The sequence below is a fragment of the Aethalodelphis obliquidens genome, unplaced genomic scaffold, assembly GCF_003676395.1.
Source record: "Aethalodelphis obliquidens isolate GAN/ISIS:26980383/991018 unplaced genomic scaffold, ASM367639v1 scaffold90, whole genome shotgun sequence".
Taxonomy (NCBI): Eukaryota; Metazoa; Chordata; class Mammalia; order Artiodactyla; family Delphinidae; genus Aethalodelphis; species Aethalodelphis obliquidens.
The window spans coordinates 2433368-2452926 of NW_020838034.1; the positions used below are offsets into that span (position 1 = coordinate 2433368).

Genomic DNA, 19559 nt, shown 5'->3' on the forward strand with positions numbered 1-19559 from the left:
TGTTTTCAACTCTTTTGGGTATATATTCAGAGCGAAACTGCTTGGTCATATAGTAATTTTGCTTAACATATTGAGGAACAACCAAACTGTTCCCACAGCAGCTGCACCATTGTACATTCCCACCAGCAATGTCTGAGGGTTCCAATTTTTCCACATCCTTGCTAACACTTGTTACTTTCTAGGTTCTTGTTTGCTTGCTTGCTTGCTTTAATTTTAGCCATCCTCGTGGGTGTGAAGTGGGATCTCATGGTTTTGATTTGTTTTTCCCTAATGATATTGAACATCTTTTCATGTGCTTTTTGGTCATTTTTTTGAAGGAACATCTATTCAAGTCCTTTGCCCATTTAAAAAAATTGGATTGTTTGTCTTTTTGTTGTTGAGTTGTAGAAATATCTATTTTGAAATGAATCTCCACCCCCAGCCTCCCAGTCCCTTATTTAAAAGGCTCTGCCTCTTCTTTTAAATCCATGCATAAGCAAATAGTTTTAGAGCTGGAAGAGACCACTCCACCTCCAGGATGTTCCCTATTCCTGCAGTTTTTTGAGTTCCCAAACCTTAAAATTGGTTGTCTAAACTTAGTCCTTCCTGCTGCACACTGGCCTCTGTTTTGGCTCTGTAGATGAGAAAAATTACACAAAAATTTACAGATTAGATTTGAATTTAAGGATTCCAATAGATCGGAAACACAAGGTGACCCATTTAGAACAAGATCTTCAAGAAGCGCCGGGTGACTTTAAATTTCCAAGAATTAGAAAGACAACGCATGCGCTGTAGAGCTAAGGGCATGTCGAAGCCAATGAAGGCGTGGCCTCTGCCCGCATTCAAGATGGTTCCCAGGACCTTCCACCCTTGCTGCGGGGGCGGGGCGAGAGGCTAAAGACTCAGAACGCCATTGGTGGAGTTGCACACCGTTCATCCCCGCCCCCCGCAGGGGGCGGAGTGACAAAGTCCCAATTTCCGGTTCCGTCAGTACCGGGAGCCCGGTCGAGATGGAGGAAGATGCGACCGGAGGCCATCAGTCGCCCGAAACAGAGGATAGAGTGGGAGCTGCGGCCTAGAGATCCGCGCTTGGAGTTCACCTCAGACGGGGCGGAACCGCCCTGATGTGAGAAAGTAAGAAACCACCGGCTTGGGGTGCCTGAGGACTAAGGTCTCCGAGGACCTGGACCTGTCAGGGAGGCAGCGGGTGCCTGCAGTGGCCGGCTGCAATTCAGTGGGAGCCCACCACGCAGTTTGGGGAATGAGGGGCGACTCTAACGAGTCATCTTTTCCTGTCGGAGGAGCATGAGTTTCGCTGACAGCGAAAGAAGCATGGCGAGAGGCACCTCGGAGGCCAGGACAGAAGCAGCTTAAAGGGGGTGTCATGTGGAGTAGGTGAAGAGGACTGTCATGTGGTGTCTGTCATGAGGGATCACGTGGGCACCTATGGAAGACCGAAGGAAGGCTGGATGGAAATCGCTTCATGCCCCAGAGGGGAGGTTGTCTTGAAGGGAGAGGTTGGAGGCATGCCAGGGAACTTCCCTAAGGAAATGCATGTTCATTAGGACAGGTGGGCAAGCATGTAAATATATTCACATTCATGTGGTAGATAGCTCCCAGGATGCAAAGCCTTGATGCAGTTGCAGTAAGAAGTACAGAGGAACAGAAGGAGGAAGCAAAGATGTTTCCAGCACAGAAGTGGGGACCAAACCCCACGGATGTCTTGTTAGGAGTTGTAGGTGGCTATTTGACTTGGGGGGGGTTGTTGACTGAAAAGATTTGAATAAGTCTAGAAGTCATCACTGAGCCCAGTCCTGGTGACAAGTCAGGATGGAGTCAGAGGGCTCCTAACCTAGTCATAATGGTCTGGACTCCTAGAGTAGTTGTTATCATTGTTATAATACTGACAATCCTTAATATTTAAGGCAATACTTTCCAAACTCTGATATATGTATTAACCACCCAGAGATCTTGTGAACATGTTGGTTCTTATTCAGCAGGCCTATGGAGCATCCTGAAATTTTGTATTTCTAACAAGCTCCCAGATTATGCCCATGCTGCTGGTCTGAGTAGCAAAGATTTAGAGCAGCACTGTCCAGTAGAGCTTTCTGAAATGGTAGAAGTGCTTTGCTGTTAACAAAGTGCTTTCACACATTAGCTCATGTGAGTTGCACCACAGTGACATAGCTATGGCAGGCTTTACTAGCCCCATTTCACAGATGAGGAAACTGAATTTCAAAGAAGTGACTTGGTTCCAATCCTACTAGTAGGTAATGGAAATGGAACTCAGACTTGGATCTCCTGACTACTAGTGTTCTTTTCATCAAATGACCTTGCATTCCAGGTGACACTGCCTTGTCCTGAACCAGAATCTTATCTCAGAACCTAGTGAACAGTCTGGTGTGGTTTTTCTGGTACAGGGAGAGGGGAAGTGGAGAAGGAGGTATACCTACTTGGGCCAGTTTGTCCCTTTCCTCTGATGGGCTCAGCAGTGGGGGTTCTGCCTCTGACATCTCATTTGATGATTTCAGGACATCCTGGGTCATCTGTTGGGTCTCCATATGAAGCACTTTAACCTTTGTGTCTAAGCTGTGTTAAAAGATGGGGGAAAATTCAGAATTGGAGCCATGAACACAAATAAGGATCTGGGAAAGAGCCATAAAGAAGCTGGGCTGATTGAATTGGAAGAAAGGAAGGCTGAAGGAAGTGAGCATACAGGTATCTGCATGGAGGATTTTCCAGAGGGTGAAACGCAAGGAACTGGTTTTGATATTTCAGCGGGAAGTTTGGAGGTTAAATAACAAGGAGCAGGTTGAGATCCCAACTTTTAGGAGCAACCCACCTTTCAAAGGGATAGAGGGGGTGGGTGCAGTGCCTTCCCCTTCAACTGTAGAGGCTCAGCCCTCTGTGGCATGACCCTTAGTGGCTTCTTCTGTCACCATGGTAATGATAGAAATTACCTGCTTTGGCCGTGGAGAGTCCTCCCTTCTTTCTGGGAATTTAAAATAGACTGGCACATGTGAGAGATGGAGGAAAGTGGGGAAATGGGGCGCTGGGTGCTGCTGTAGGATTTCTCATCAGGAGTTGTTGGCACTCTGTCATTCAGTTTGATAAGCTGAGACGGTGCCCACAAAACCAGGTCCTAGAACAGAGTCCTTCGTGGCTCTGGCTCTCTGCCCTGCTCAGCACACAGTATCCATGAGCTGGGCAGGAGTCCTTGCTTGAGCCCTGCCGTATTTGTCCTGTGATGACAACAGGCCTGCCCAGCCACTCAGCTCAGTCACTCCACAAGCACGCTGGGAAAGCAGAGGCAGCTCTTGGTTTCAGTGGAACAAAGCGGAGAGAAATCCCTGGGCATCTGCTGCCGGGAGCTTATGCTTAACCCTTGGGTGACTGGCAGTCATGAGGGCATTAATTCTGCCTCCCAAGGGTGGGAATGACCTGGCTTTATACCGAACAGAGTGATTTGTGCTGGAACTCCTCAACTCCCGTGGAGTAGAGGGCATGATGGAGTAGAGGAGCAACTTGGCTCATATCCTGCCTCCGCTAACCAGCTGTATGACCTTGGGCTTGTTCCTTTTAACCTATTTGTTGTACCTCAATTTCCTCATTTAGCAGAAGTGTCTTAACTGTGTAGAGGTTAAGTTGTAAGGATTACTTGAGGTAATAGGTGTTCAGTAAATCCTAGTGTCTCTCTCTCTTCTCCTCCTCTCTTAGTGGAAATGGACACATAACCTTGGGACCCTGGATGCCAAACACCCTGTTTGTCAGTGATACAGTGATCCCCTTCTCTTGAAGGACCTTAAAGGAGAAGTTTGCCACACTAGACTTGATGGGTGTCCTGGGCTGAGGCTGGAGGAAGGGCCACTTTTGCCCACAGCAACTGGCACATCAGTGTTCCAGGGGTTCTCCTCCTAGAACCCCATCTCTAGCTCATTTCCCATGGCCTAGATTCTCTGTTCTGGTCAACCCAGTTGTTTCAAGCCATTGTTTTCTCCCTTTCACTGTCCACATGTATTCCTCCATTCAAGCTGCTTTGTCCTCCTCCAGGAAGCCTGTCTTGGTTACATGTGCCTCACCCATGCCTCACCTTGAAGCTGAGGTTTTCCCTCAGCTCACATGTACTCAGTTTGCACTGCAGGTATCTTATACTTTAATGAAAGTGATGCAGTCCAGCTCAGGAAATTCCAAAAAGCTAACCTTGCTTCCCCACTGACTTATATGGTAAACCAAGAAGCTACTTAGGCTGGTTGGGACCTTTGGTTGGGGAAGGTGGTTGAGGATGAACTCTGGTTATACACTTGACATGAGATTTGTCAAGGTTTTGGTGCTGGGACTGCCTGTGTAGAACACTTCACCTCTCTAGAGTTGTCCTTTTGATGTGGCCACCTCCTTTCCCATCCCTTAAGGATTTCTCTCAGAGCTTAGGGAGGCCCTGATTTCCTGCTTCCTGGACTTTAACTTCTCACTTTCCCCTTCTGGCTGAAAATGTCCAGTATCCTACACAGGAGCACATTACATTGTCACTATGTGTATGTCCAATATATGATGTCCTCGCATTTGACATTTCTTTTTTTTTTTAATTATTTATTCATTTATTTAATTTTTGGCTGCATTGGGTCTTCACTGCTGCACGCCGGTTTTCTCTACTTGCTGAGAGTGGGGGCTACTCTTTGTTGCGGTGCGCGGGCTTCTCATTGTGGTGGCTTCTCTTGTTGCAGAGCACAGGCTCTAGGCACATGGGCTTCAGTAGTTGTGGCACACGGGCTTCAGTAGTTGTGGCTCAAGGTTTGTAGAGCACAGGCTCAGTAGTTGTGGCGCACGGGCTTAGTTACTCTGTGGCATGTGGGATCTTCCCGGACCAGGGCTCGAACCCAGGTCCCCTGCATTGGCAGGCGGATTCTATCTTTCTTCTTTTTTTTAAATTAAGTTAATTTATTTTATTTATTTTTGGCTATGTTGGGTCTTCGTTGCTGCATGCGGGCTTTCTCTAGTTGCGGCGAGTGGGGGGCTACACTTCATTGTGGTGCACGGGCTTCTTATTGTGGTGGCTTCTCTTGTTGTAGAGCACAGGCTCTAGGCACGCAGGCTTCAGTAGTTGCGGCATGTGGGCTCAGTAGTTGTGGTGCACAGGCTTGGTAGTTGTGGCACACAGGCTTAGCTGCTCTGTGGCATGTGGGATCTTCCTGGACCAGAGCTCAAACCCATGTCCCCTGAATTGGCAGGCAGATTCTTAACCACTGCGACACCAGGGAAGCCCCTCATTTGACATTCCTTAAGTTGAAATCTCCTGATTTTATACAGTTATTACAGTTGTAACCTTATTAGTTTTGTTTGAAACTTTAGTCAGTGGATACACTTAACATGAGGGCCACATGTACATTAATTTGCCCTGGTTTCTTTATCTCTGTGTCTTATATCCGTTCCCCAGAGGGATACTGTGTCCCCTTGAAGAGACTGAGTTTCTCAAAGGCAGAGTCTCTATATCTTTTCTGTCACTTGAATCTCCCTTCACTACCTAGGGGCTGAGGTTATTATTTATATGCTTGGGGATGAAAGAGGCCAAGCATGTTCTCTACCCTGTAGTTAAGACTCTTCAGGGAAACTGCTTAGCTCTCAGGTGGTTCTCTTCTTTCTCTAGAGTGAGTTATCTAATAACCAAAGAGGACTCTGACCTTTGGCTTGTTCCTAAATTTCTAACTCCTTTCATTAGAAGGAAGGGAGGTGTGGGGGGGGTTCCTGTGGAGTGAAAGCCCCACTTGCCTTCTTCCTTGCACTTTCTTCTAATGCAGACTGGAGAAGGTGTAAGTGTAGTGAATGTGGGTCAAGAGGAGCTCAGAGGGGCCAGCACGGGAAACCAGAAATAAAGTGAGGTGAGTCAGCTGGTAAATGGTGGTAAAAGAGGCACCCTGCTGAGGCTCAAAGGCCCAAGGCCAAAGGCCATGGCTCCTCAGTAGGCCCAGGAGTGTCAGAAATGGAGCACTTCCCTTTAGCCTTTAGGAACCTCCAGAATGTCACTTAGTGACATCCCATTAGCCCACTTAAAGGCCAGGTGGTTGGTTTGCCCACAGCATCCTGAGCTGTCTGGGTGAGCTAGAGAAGGAAAAGGAGAATGGGCCATGACACCAGGGCCTGGGCAGAGGCAGAGAGACCAGAATAGCTGATCTGATAAGCTGGGGGTAGGGAGCTGAGGTGGGAGTGGGCCCACGGGAGTCACTGAGGTGAGAAACAATTTTCAGAAGAGGGGTCCTGAATTGGGACAGACTGGTAAAGGAGAGAGAAGAGGGCACTATCCCGATCCATGAAGGAAGAATCAGGCAGGGGTTGGCAGAGCCAGACTGGGTGAAGTCTAAACTTTGGAGAAGTGAGTACCCCAGGAGCTGAAGCCTGAGAATGGGGTTTCAGAGCCCATCCAGGAGGGGAAAGTGCAAATTCTGATCTCCTTCACATTCCCTCCACCCTGCTCAAATCCCCAGGTCTCCAGACACAATGGAGGACAAACGTAACATCCAGATCATCGAGTGGGAACACCTGGACAAGAAGAAGTTCTACGTGTTTGGTGTGGCAATGACGATGATGATCCGTGTCAGTGTCTACCCATTCACCCTCATCCGCACTCGCTTGCAGGTTCAGAAAGGCAAGAGCCTCTACCATGGGACCTTTGATGCCTTCATCAAGATCCTACGGGCAGATGGTGTGACTGGCCTCTACCGGGGGTTCCTGGTCAACACCTTCACCCTCATATCTGGCCAGTGCTATGTTACTACTTATGAGCTCACCCGGAAGTTTGTAGCTGACTACAGCCAGAGCAACACAGTCAAATCACTGGTGGCCGGTGGCTCGGCCTCTCTCGTGGCTCAGAGCATCACAGTGCCCATTGATGTGGTCTCCCAGCACCTGATGATGCAGCGCAAGGGTGAGAAAATGGGCCGCTTCCAAGTGCGAGGGAATCCAGAGGGACAAGGGGTAGTTGCCTTTGGCCAAACCAAGGACATCATCAGGCAGATCCTGCGGGCTGATGGACTTCGTGGCTTCTACCGGGGCTATGTGGCTTCGCTGCTTACTTACATCCCAAACAGTGCTGTCTGGTGGCCCTTCTACCACTTCTATGCAGGTAAGCAGGGACCAGGAGGGTGGGGGTGGAGGATGGTTACTAATGGACAGAGATGCTTTTGCTCTGTGCATGTTGGAATGAGTGATTTAATGGGAGACTGGACCATTCATACAGCAAACATTTGAATCCAGGAGGATTCAGAGATGAGTAAGACATGGTTCTTCCCTTCAAGGAGCTAATATTATAGTGGAGGGAATCAGACAAGTAAAGTATATGACTGTAGGACATAGCGTATGTTCTCGATGAATCAGGATCAACTAAGTTTAGTGGAATATTGGCAGAGAATCATAAGGTGGGGAGGGACAAAATCCATAGGATTTAAAGATGAAAGCAATGGAGCAATGGGTAATAGCTTTTGAGTTGGATGCCTTTCCTTACTATTTTTTTTTTTACATTTTTTTCTTTTTTTAAAAAAATTATTTATTTTACTTATTTATTTTTGGCTGCGTTGGGTCTTCGTTGCTGCGCACGGGCTTTCTCTAGTTGCGGCAAGCGGGGGCTACTCTTTACTGCGGTGTGTGGGCTTTTCATTGCCCTGTGGCATGTGGGATCTTAGTTCCCTGACCAGGGATCGAACCTGTGTCCCCTGCATTGTAAGGTGGATTCTTTACCACTGGACCACCAGGAAAGTCCCTCTCCTATTTTTCTAATTGTACTTTTTTTTTTTTTTTTTGGTAGCTCTGTCTCTTCTTCTGTTTAACACAGTCTTTCATCTGGAGTATTTGGTAAAATTCAGATACATGGACTCCACCTCGACCCTTTGTATCAGATTCTTTGGGAATGGATGCTGGCAATCGTAATGTTAGAGAACCTTCCTAGGAAACGTGAGCATTTTCTCTGGAGTCTGTCCTCACCCCTCTCTCCTCATTTGATTTCATTTACAATTAGAGTTGTCCTTTTCTAGTATGTCCAAAATTTCTATTTCTGTTCCCAAACTTACGTGTCCAGAGCTCTGGACAGACATCCTGGCTGTTGGACCTTTTGACCTGGAGGCATGCACTTACATCTGAAATTTGTTTCAATTAACCATTTTTCATCCCAAGCTGGCTTTCTCTTCTGACTTACTTTCATGTGTCAGTGGCCATGTTATTCTCCAAATCACTGAAACTGAGGCCTTGGGCATAGTGCTTGGCCCCTTGTCCTTGTCCCCACATCTAGTCCTAGTGACCCTAGAATGTCTTGTCCAACTTTCTCTCCATTCCCACTGCCTTTCCTGAAAACCATTCTCTGTACCTACCCTCTTGGACCATTGCATCAGCCTTCTAGCTGTTCCAAGTCTCTTCCTTCCTATCTACACACAAGTCCCTAATGGATTAACTTTATTTATTTATTTTTTAAATTTTATTAATTTATTTATTTTTGGCTGCTTTGGGTCTTCGTTGCTCCGCGTGGGCTCTCTCTTGTTGTGGTGAGCGGGGGCTATTCTTCATTGCGGTGTGCGGGCTTCTCATTTTGGTGGCTTCTCTTGTTTCAGGGCACGGGCTCTAGGCGCGAGGGCTTCAGTAGTTGTGGCTCGTGGGCTCTATTACACAGGCTTAGTAGTTGTGGCGCACGGGCTTAAGTCGCTCCACGGCATGTGGGATCTTACCGGACCAGGGCTTGAACCCGTGTCCCCTGCATTGGCAGGTGTATTCTTAACCACTGTGCCACCAGAGAAGTCCCCCTAATGGATTAACTTTAAACTCTGGTTGTGATGTTCAGGGGCTCCCACTGCTTACTCAGTAAAATCCAAACTCTTCAGCCTGGCTTCACCTTCCCTTTTCAGTGAAACATCCTGCTGTTTCCCTATGTATAGTCTATGCTGCAGCCAGGCCAGTTCACACACAGTTCCTCCACCGTGCATCATCTCTCCCACCTCTGCTGTATTCATATCCCTCTGCTAGATGCCTTCCAGGTCCACTTACCCTGGTGAAATCATGACTCATTGCCTCCTCTCCCATCCTCTCCATGTATCTCTCAACTCAGAAATGATCTTTCCCTCCTTCCAACTCTCATGACATTGCTTCAGTCTTTCTTAAGGCAGTTAGAACATTTGCCTTGATGTTATTTGTATGTGCCTATCTCTTCTATTATTTGCACAGGTTCTTCTTTTTTCTTAATACTTTTTTCCCCCCAGCTTTATTTTGATATAATTGACTGGAAAGTTTCTTGGAAGGGGGTGGAAACTAACATTTACTGAATACACACTGTGTACCACACTCTGTGACACTGTGTGTCTCAGGGCCTGGTGAATTGTAAGTGCTCAGTAAATATTTGTTGAGAGAGTAGACTGGTTTTTGTCACTCCATTTTGCTTAAAATCTACCAATGCTGCCCTATGGGTATTTACAATAAAATCTAATGCCTCTCGCGGTCAATACAGGTCTATGTGATCTGGTCCCTGTCTGCTTCTCCAGCCCCATCTTGTGCTCCTCTGCCCTTACTCACTCTGGTCCATTCTCTCTGCCCTTCTCTCAGTTCCTGAGACACACCAAGCTCTGTTCTCACCTCAAGGCCTTTGCAGATACTGTTCTTTTCTGCCTGGAATAGCCTTTCCCCTGTTGTTTGTGTGTCTGGGTCCTTCTCATGCTTCAAGCCTCAGCGTACATGCCATCTTTGCAAAGAAGACTTCTTTTTAAAAAAAATAATTAATTAATTAATTTGTAAATTTTTGGCTGTGTTGGGTCTTTGTTGCTACGTGCGGGCTTTCTCTAGTTGTGGTGAGAGGGGGCTACTCTTCGTTGCAGTGTGTGGGCTTGTCATTGCGGTGGCTTATCATGTTGTGGAGCATGGGCTCTAGGTGCGCAGGCTTCAGTAGTTGTGGCACACAGGCTTCAGTAGTTGTGGCACACAGGCTTCAGTAGTTGTGGCTCGCAGACACTAGAGCACAGGCTCAGTAGCTGTGGCGCACGGGCTTCGTTGCTCTGTGACATGTGGGATCTTCCCAGACCAGGGATTGAACCCCTGTCCCTGCATTGGCAGGTGGATTCTTAACCACTGTGCCACCAGGGAAGTCCCAAGAAGACTTCTTTACCCAGTTGGAAAGAGGGCTCTTTCTGTTTTCTTTTTTTTAATTGATTTATTTTTAAATTTTATTTATTTATTTATTTTGGCTGTGTTGGGTCTTCATTGCTGCGTGCAGGCTTTTCTCTGGTTGCGGCGAGTGGGGGCTACTCTTGTGGTGTGTGGGCTTCTCATTGCATTGGCTTCTCTGGTTGTGGAGCACAGGCTCTAGGCGCGTGGGCTCAGTAGTTGTGGCTCATGGGCTCTAGAGCGCAGGCTTAGTAGTTGTGGCGCACAGGCTTAGTTGCTCCGTGGCGTGTGGGATCTTCCCAGACCAGGGCTTGAACCCGTGTCCCCTGCACTGGTAGGTGGATTTTTAACCACTGCGCCACCAGGGAAGCCCTGTTTTCTTTTGTAGCACCTTGTTTTCCAGATGCTGCCTTCCAGTGGTTGTGAAATGTTTTCTTCTCAGGAGCAACAAGACACCCTTGAGGCAGAGCCACCAGTTCACTTTGTTTCTTTCTGTATGCTGACTCTGGGGAAGAAAGTGATTAGAAATCCAGGGGAGAGGTGGTTCTGGTAAGGCTTAAGGAATTCTGTCATGCCTTCGGACTTGGAAGCCCTCGCTTCTGTCCTGCCAACCTCCACCATCCTACTTGTTTCCTAATCTTTAGTTGCCTGGCGGTAAATTACCAAAACTAGGAGCATAAGAAAAAAAATATATATATATATATTTTTAAATCGAAGTATAGTTGATGTATAATAGTTTATAAATTACAGGTGTACAATATAGTGATTCACAATTTTTAAACGTTATACTCCATTTATAGTTATTACAAAATATTTGCTATATTCCCTGTGTTGTATAGTATATCCTTGTAGCTTGTTTGTACCTCTTTTTTTTTTTTTTGAGGTATGCAGGCCTCTTACTGTTGTGGCCTCTCGCGTTGCGGAGCACAGGTTCCGGACCCGCAGGCTTAGCAGCCATGGCTCACAGGCCCAGCCGCTCCGCGGCATGTAGGATCTTCCCAGACCAGGGCATGAACCCGTGTTCCCTGCATCGGCAGGCGAACTCTCAACCACTGCGCCACCAGGGAAGCCCTTGTTTGTTCCTCTTAATACCCTACCCCTATATTGCTCCTCCCCGCAAGAAGAAATTCTTAAGGGTATTATGGTGACTGAATTGTACAGAGAAAACTGAGAGGGAACCTTGGAGATGATAAATCTATTTTACATCCAGTCTCACTCAGAGTAAAAGCCAAAGTCCATGCAATGGCTTCAGGGCCCTACCTCTTAGACTTCATCTACTGTTCTTTCCCTCATTCATTCGGCTGCAGGCATACTGGCCTTGGTGCCAAAGACCTCAGGCATGCTCATGCCTCAGGGCCTTTGCATAGGATGTTACCTCTGCTTGGAAAGTTCTCACCACAGATCTATAAGGCTTATACTATCCTTTAGGGCTTTGCTTAGACTTCACCTTCTACCCTTTCTGCCCTTGGCATTCCTTATCTCCTTTTTCTGCTCTATTTTTTTCTATAATTAGCACACAACATGTCTGACATAGTTGTATATTTTGCTCTTTATTTATTTATTGTCTGTTTTCCCCCACTAGAATGTAAGTTTCATAAGGACAGGGATTTGAGGCTACTTTATTCACTGTTATATCTTTAGAACCCAAAGTGACTGGCTCGTGGTAATCACTCAATAAATCTTTGTTGAATAAATGAACGAACTCTTGTCTCTCACCTCCAGAGAGGGAAAAGCAAAATAATTCAATTGCAGGTGAACTTCCTAGTGACACTGGGATTGGGTGAATCTGGGTATTATTCCATCTTCTTCATCAGCATTTTGAAAAATGAATTTTCCTTTCTTTTTTTTTTAAATTAATTAATTTATTTATTTTTGGCTGTGTTGGGTCTTTGTTGCTGTGCATGGGCTTTCTCTATTTGGGGCGAGCGGGGGCTACTCTTCCTTGTGGTGCGCCGGCTTCTCATTGCGGTGGCTTCCCTTGTTGCGGAGCACAGGCTTTAGGCGCGTGGGCTTCAGCAGAGTTGTGGCACGCAGGCTCAGTAGTTGTGGTTTGTGGACTCTAGAGCTCAGGCTCAGTAGTTGTGGCGCACGGGCTTATTTGCTCCACCGCGTGTGGGATCTTCCCTGTCCAGGGCTCGAACCCATGTCCCTTGTATTGGCAGGCGGATTCTTAACCACTGCGCCACCAGGGAAATCCAATTTTCCTTTCTTGATATAGGCTGAAGAAAAGTTCTCACTGTAGGATATGATTTTCTCTTTTAATTGTAATTGTTTTTATTTTTTAAACATTCATATGGTTCAAAATTCAAAAGGTAAGAAAGGGTATGCAGTGAAAACACTCCTCACCTACCACAGTCACCCAGCTTCCTTCCTTAAAGACAATTAGTGTTACCAATTTTTAATGTATCTTACCAGTTATCCAGTGCATGTATAAGAAAATATGTGGTGTGTGCTTTTCTAGCCAGTGAGTTGTGAAAAGTAGAGCATAAGCATAAGAGTTTTACATCAGGAGTGATTTCTGAAAGGAGTCAGCAAGCAAAGAGGTTTTGAAATCCCCTTCTCCAGAGGAATTTTGTCCTATGCAAAATGACTTCTGGAAGGGGCCTGAGATTTAAAAATTTTTGTTGGTTCAGGGCTTCCCTGGTGGCGCAGTGGTTAAGAATCCGCCTGCCAATGCAGGGCACACCGGTTCGAGCCCTGGTCCAGGAAGATCCCACATGCTGCGGAGCAACTAAGCCCGTGCACCACAACTACTGAGCCTGCGTTCTAGAGCCCGCGAGCCACAACTACTGAGTCCACGTGCCACAATTACTGAAGCCTGCATGCCTAGAGCCCGTGCTCCGCAACGAGAAGCCACCGCAATGATAAGCCCGCACACTGCAACGAAGAGTAGCCCCGACTCGCCACAACTAGAGAAGGCCTGCGTGCAGCAACGAAGACCCAGTGCAGCCAAAAATAGATAAATAAATTTATTTAAAAAATTTTTTTGTTGTTGGTTTAGATGGAAGCAAAGATGGGAGTTATAGGGTCTAAGGTGGCTAAGGATGGAGGGTTTGTCATCGTTGGGCCAACTGGTAGAAAAGGTTTGGGGCCGTGTGGAGTGGAACCTCATGTCTTGAGGCATTATCTTTCCCTTGATTCCAGAGCAGCTCTCGTCCCTCTGCCCTAAGGAGTGCCCTCACATCGTCTTTCAAGCCATCTCGGGGCCTCTGGCTGCAGCCACTGCTTCCATCCTCACCAATCCCATGGATGTCATCCGAACCCGAGTACAGGTAAGACCAGTCTTCTCCCCTACCCTCCTCCCAGATAAACCATTAGAAGTGTGATCTTCAGGCCCTCCAATATTTCCTGACCTCTTTGTGTCATGGCCCTCTAGTCTAGACAGCCTTCTCCTGGTCATCCAAGCCTCTTCCTTGTGGTTATGCTTACCATCTACAGAAACCAGCTGAGCACTTTGAATCACCTAGAATGTTTCTGTCATCCTGTCTGCTACCTTGCATGCCTCTACTCCTTTCCTTGCCCATGCCTCTAGGAATTCTTACTGCTTTCTTCTAGGCTTTCATCATAATAGCATAGCCTATCAACCACCTTTTCCTTACCTTGTAGCTTTGTGGTTATTAGAAATATGATTTTAGTTAATTTCGTAAGTCTATCTAGCTTCTCCACTTGGCTATGTGCTCTCTACAGTGAAAATGACTGTCCTTGAACAGGTTTCACAGATTGTTCTGTGTGGACTCAGCACAAACACAGACAAAGCCCTGGGTGGTGTTGTCCAGAAGTTATAGTCCCTGTCTTTAGTCAGCTTAATGACAATTTCACAGCCCTGAGTCCAAGGAAATAGAATCTGAATGATAATGTATAATATACACATGGTAGGTTTTGCTATATAAAGCTTTAGGTGGAGGGACTTCCCTGGTGGTCCAGTGGGTAAGACTCTGCGTTTCCAATGCCAGGGGCCTGGGTTCGATCCTTGGTCAGGGAATTAGATCCCGCATGCATGCTGCAACTAAGAAGCCCGCATGCCACAACTAAGAAGCCCACATGCTGCAACTAAGACCCAGTGCAGCCAAAATAAAAAAATAAATAATAATAAAATTTAAAAATAAATAATAATAAAAGAAAATAAATAAATAATCATAAAATAAATAAATATTTTTTAAAAAGCTTTAGGTGGAGAGAATGCGGGAATTTTAATATCTGATTTGGGTAACTTAACAGGACAGCTGTCCAGGAGAGTGTGGTCATTGAGTTACAGTGAGAAGGAGAGGGAAGGAAAATAACCTTAGCAGATGGAGGTGAAGCCAGCTTCCCTGATACCAGGATGTTGGGATGGAGGTGGCTGGTAAATCTAGGTACAGTTGACTCTTGAACAACATGGAGTTTAGGAGCACTGACACTCCGCATAGTTGAAAATTTGAGTATAACTTGGCCCTCTGAATCTGTGGTTCGCCATCCACAGATCGCATAGTACTGTAGTGTTTTGGGTTTTTTTAAGTATAAATAAAAATGAATTTTTACTTAAATCATTTTGGTATAGATTATAGTCAAAGATATTTAAACACATTGTGGGTAATATAAGCAGGCAGTTCAATTTTAAATTCAATTTTTTATGTAGTAACTCTGCTACCTATGTACAATTTTTTTTTTTTTTTTTTTGCGGTACGCGGGCCTCTCACTGTTGTGGCCTCTCCCGTTGTGGAGCACAGGCTCCGGACGCGCAGGCTCAGCGGCCATGGCTCATGGGCCCAGCCGCTCCGCGGCATGTGGGATCTTCCCGGACCGGGGCACGAACCCGTGTCCCCTGCATCGGCAGGTGGACTCTCAACCACTGCGCCACCAGGGAAGCCCCCTATGTACAATTTTTATTTATTTCCAGAGAAGTAAAATAATCTCTTTAAATTTAATGTTAGCGTAAGCATGGAATTCTTAAATTAACCAAGTGTGTACTTTAGAGAAACAGGAATATATCTTGACATGTTTAGAGAGATATGCAATCCATAAAGGTTAAATAGCAACGGTAAAGTCTTCCCAGTTATTATATTTATTTATTTTTAAAATTTTTATTAGTACTGTAGTGTTACTCGTTACTGCTGGAAAAAAACATACTGCATATAAGTGGACCCATGCAGCTCAAACCCATGTTGTTCGAGGGTCAGCTGTGTATTGGTCCCTAGGAAAGTATGCACCCCCTCCACGACCCACATGTTTGAAAATGAGTGGCATCTGATTGGTTTGCAAATAATAAAGTGTATAGGTTCCATCCTTATTCTCTCCTGAGCCTTGTTCTGGGTGTTCCATGAGGAGATTCAAGGAAAAGGACAGGTCCTTACTTTGAGGAGTTCCCAGGCTGGAAGAGACAGCACATATGAGGACCAGGGCCATAGCTAAAAAAGCCCTTGACGTAGCTGTGGATAAGTGGAGGATTAGGGGAGCACAGGTGGTCAGAGGAAGAAGGGAAAGGGGGAATGTGGAGGAGGGCGCTAAAGGAGGCAGAGAGGAATGGGGAGACGTTCTTAGTCAGAGATGGGACCACCTTGTGAATAGAGGGAAGTATAACAAGGAGTGTGTCTGTCCTGCATTGGCTGAAGGTCTGAAGGGGGTGATCTCTAAAAGTATAATTTGGTGGCAGGTATGGGGGTGGGGGGGAAGAAGAGGGCAAGACTATTAAGAAAAAAGAGAGAAAAGATTCCAGTATGATAGGGAAGACAGGTCACAGGGTGTGTGGGAGATGACAGGGTTGGAGGGGGAGGACTCTAGCCATGGGGCTTCAGAGGGATTGAGATGATCAGAATCAAAATCACTGGTAGAGAGAGCTGAGACAGGCTGGGACCTGGGCCCCTTTGCTGCAGTGCTGCAGGGCTTGCACATGCACACACCTCTCCTTGAGCAACGGAATATAAAGAAACTATATGGGACTAAAAACAACTGTGTGCATGCCCAGTTGGGGCAAATTCTGGACCCAAAACATACAAAGAAACCAAAAAACCCAACTGCCACTTTTGAAGTGCCGGGAGCAAAAGCAGGGTACTGTGCATGCTCCCTGCACACACCACCACCTAAGGGGCGGCGAAATACCTAAGCCACCCCTCTGGCCGGACTCCTGGACACACCCCTACCCTCACCCCATATAAGAAACAAGCTTACCTCCCTTCGGGGAGTGAGCAAGCAAAGGAAGCTCTTGTTTGTTCTTGCTCCCCTCTTGTGCAGCAAGGGCCCCAGTAAAGCCTTGCCTGAATTTCTTGTCTGGCCTCTAGTCGATTTCTATTGCTTCGGGAAGGCCAAGAACCCTGGCCCGTAACAGAGCTGCAGAGGCCCTTAGAGGTGATTTAATCCAGCCTCCCTGAGACCAGAGAGAAGCACTTGGTCCAAAGACTCATCACTATGTAGTTTATCTAATGATATTAATTATAACTACCATTTATTGAATACTTACTGTCTGCCAGGCACTGTTCTCAGCATTTACAAGTATTCTTTTGTTTACTTCGTAGAACAACCACACAGGGTAGGTATTATCATTACTATTTTATATTTGAGGAAACTGGGGTGCAAAGTGTTAAGTAAAGTACCTGAGATTATGCTGTTAGTAAATTGTGGAGCAGAATTCATACCAGGCAGTCTGGCACCAGAGCCCATACTCAGTCACTGTGCTGAACTGTCCCGCAGAAGCAGAGTCCAGCCCTCTGACTCCCAAGTCTAATTCTTTCCACTTTAGCCTAAGGCAGAGGGAGATTGGGTAGAGGGGCTTTGACTGCAGACCGTCGTCCTCCAATGCGTTGACTTTTCCAGGTTGAGGGCAAGAACTCCATCATCCTGACCTTCCGACAGCTGATGGCAGAAGAGGGGCCTTGGGGCCTCATGAAAGGCCTCTCCGCCAGAATCATCTCAGCCACGCCCTCAACCATTGTCATTGTGGTGGGCTACGAGAGCCTCAAGAAACTCAGCCTCCGACCTGAGCTGGTGGACTCAAGACACTGGTAACCAGTGATGGGGAGAGAAGCCTGCTGTTTCCCACACTACTCTGAGTCAGGGGCAGAGAGGAGAGGCTAGCACCCTCTTCAGGTGCCCCACCAGATACCGAGTCCGGCCCTGGGTCAGGGACAGAGACTTTGAACTGCTCTTGCTGAAGAGGCTCCACGCCTGGATCCCCTGCTCTCATTTTTAAATTTTCTTGCCAAACTGGGCTCACTCATTCAGTACAGGTACTGTCCTGCCCTAAGGAAATCCACTCTCCCTGCCAATCCCACTCCATCCATCCCCTGCCAACCCTTCTCTGCCTTCCCCCTCCATCTGTGTCCCTGAGATCCTGAGAAGAGCTGCACATAGAACTTGCTTACTACCACTGGTTCTTCCTCTTGGGCTTTCAGCCCAGATTCCAAGCAGTTGCCATCAGCCCTTTCCTGCTTCATCTCTTAGGCTTGCTTATTTTTATTTTGGGACTGAGCTGCCCACCAGACTACTCTGCTTTTCCCTGCCACTGGGGGCAAGGTGCCAGGCACTTTTGCACAGGGAGTGGGAGCAGCAAAAACCTCTGGTTCTCCAGAGCACTCATCCTCTGTTTGGAGAGTTATTAGGTTGGGGAGAAATGTTGATACTTTATTTTGTGTGTGTATTTTTCTGTGAACCAGGCTACTGTCTTAGTCCTGCTAAAGCACCAATCCTGCAGTCAGAGCCCACCCCTTCCTCAGACAGGTGGAAAAATATCATGTAGCTTTTCCCTCAATCCCAGTTATCTATCCCTCCCAGTCCCTTCAATCCCAGCAGCCTCAGGATATATAAGCTGTTTCTTTCCTCCTGGCCCAGATGACTACAGTGGTGGGCACAGCTCTAAATAGATCAGACTGTCTGGGACACACTGGACTTGGAACACTACCCTGAAAAGTCTGGTTTAGAGAGTAGTTGGTTTGGAAAGTGACAGGAGTATATGTGTACCCTAGTGCATCTCCCTCGACCAGCTGAGCCAAACCTAGGAGAGGGCAGTGGAGGTTCTCAGCCCCAGGCAGTCATGACACACATATATACCCCAATCACTTGGACTCACAGAAACAGATGTTGTCTCACAATGGGAGTCTCTGAGATGTGGAACTGTTTGTGTTTTTCTTGTCTCCGATCTGAGGAGTCATCCCGGTCATGGTACCCTCTGGAGGGATGCTTGGAGGCGGATAAAGGGCGGGTCAGGAACTCACCCAATACCAGGACCACTGCATTTACCAGCCTGATACTGCCGAGATGATCTGTTGAAGCTCTCAGGAGCTAGATGATGAGTGCTCCTTCCCTGCCTCATCCTTCCCCCACAACACACACCTCCTCTACCAAGCTTGTGTTGCAGGTGAGGAGAGGTGCAGTAAATGGAATGACAAGAAGGCATATCAAACCCTGCACTTTTACTTGAGACATTTGGCTTGGATGACCCTTCAAACTTTCTTATTGGTCCCACCCCCTGGGAGAAGCCATGGTGCCAATTTGAAAGGTGCTAGCTACCTGAAGCCTTGATATTTCTTATGGCTGCCCCACATTCTATCCCCCAGGCAAGATCAGAATCTGAATTCTCTACCTTCACCACCACCACTGCCCATCTTGGGCTCTATCTTTGAGGGTTATATTCTCTTTCACCTATTTTTATTTTTGTCTGTCCCTTCTTGCGCTTTGTCAAGAGTCCTCCAATTTCTATTCACAAACGGTCATTCAAAGGGTTGGGCCCACAGATCATGAATCTTCCTGCCTCTCAGTCACTCCTTTACCCTAAGAACCACCAACATAATAGAAGCCAGGGGTCCCTCCTTTCTCTTTAAACTCATCCTAGTGAGACCTTTGGAGGTTGGTTTTCTCAGCTCCACACCTTCCCCTCCCTACAGTCTTGTCTTCAGTCCTTCCCCACCATTGCAAAGTGGGTAAAGTATCAGGGACAGGAGGTAGTCTCCTGCTTCTCATGTCTTAGGTTGTTTCCATCCCAGACTCCTCCAGACTCTTTCTTCTGTTTTATTTTATTGTACAGTATATCAGCCTTTCACCTGTTTCCTCTGTCTGTCTCTCTCTGTCACACACACAGTTTTAAAGGACGATGGGCATTTACTAAAAGGGACCCCTGGCCCCTACTTTCCCATCTAATATTTTAGGGACTGGGATTGGGTTTGGTTAAAATGCCTGGGTGGGGGTGGGATAGTGGGCTTCCATTTTCCCAGGACCATGGATCTGGACCAATTGGAATTTTTGATACATTGGTCTGTAGCCAAAATTGGAAGAAACTTTCGGGGGACTGGGCAAGACGGGAAACCTGATGGGAGTATTTAAGGACAGGGGAATAAAGTGCAGATGCAGTTAACATTTGATAAAATGGACTCGTGAATATTAACAGCGAACATTCACCGTTGCACTGTATGAAGTCTCCGAAGTGTAATTAAACGTTTTTATTGAGTCCTTGAGCTCTGCGCTTATTTTGCCCGCTTGCCGAGAAAGTA

General features: G+C 46.8%; 1 protein-coding gene across 1 annotated transcript; it reads left to right on the top strand.

Moving 5' to 3' along the window:
- The first annotated feature begins 974 nt into the window (after positions 1-974).
- Positions 975-19518, top strand: SLC25A44 (solute carrier family 25 member 44). Its single transcript, XM_027095343.1, has 4 exons — positions 975-1113; positions 6456-7093; positions 13249-13376; positions 16891-19518. Exons 2-4 carry the CDS (start codon positions 6469-6471, stop codon positions 17080-17082), a joined length of 945 nt encoding a protein of 314 aa, XP_026951144.1. The 5' UTR covers positions 975-1113; positions 6456-6468; the 3' UTR covers positions 17083-19518.
- Positions 19519-19559: the final 41 nt, after the last annotated feature.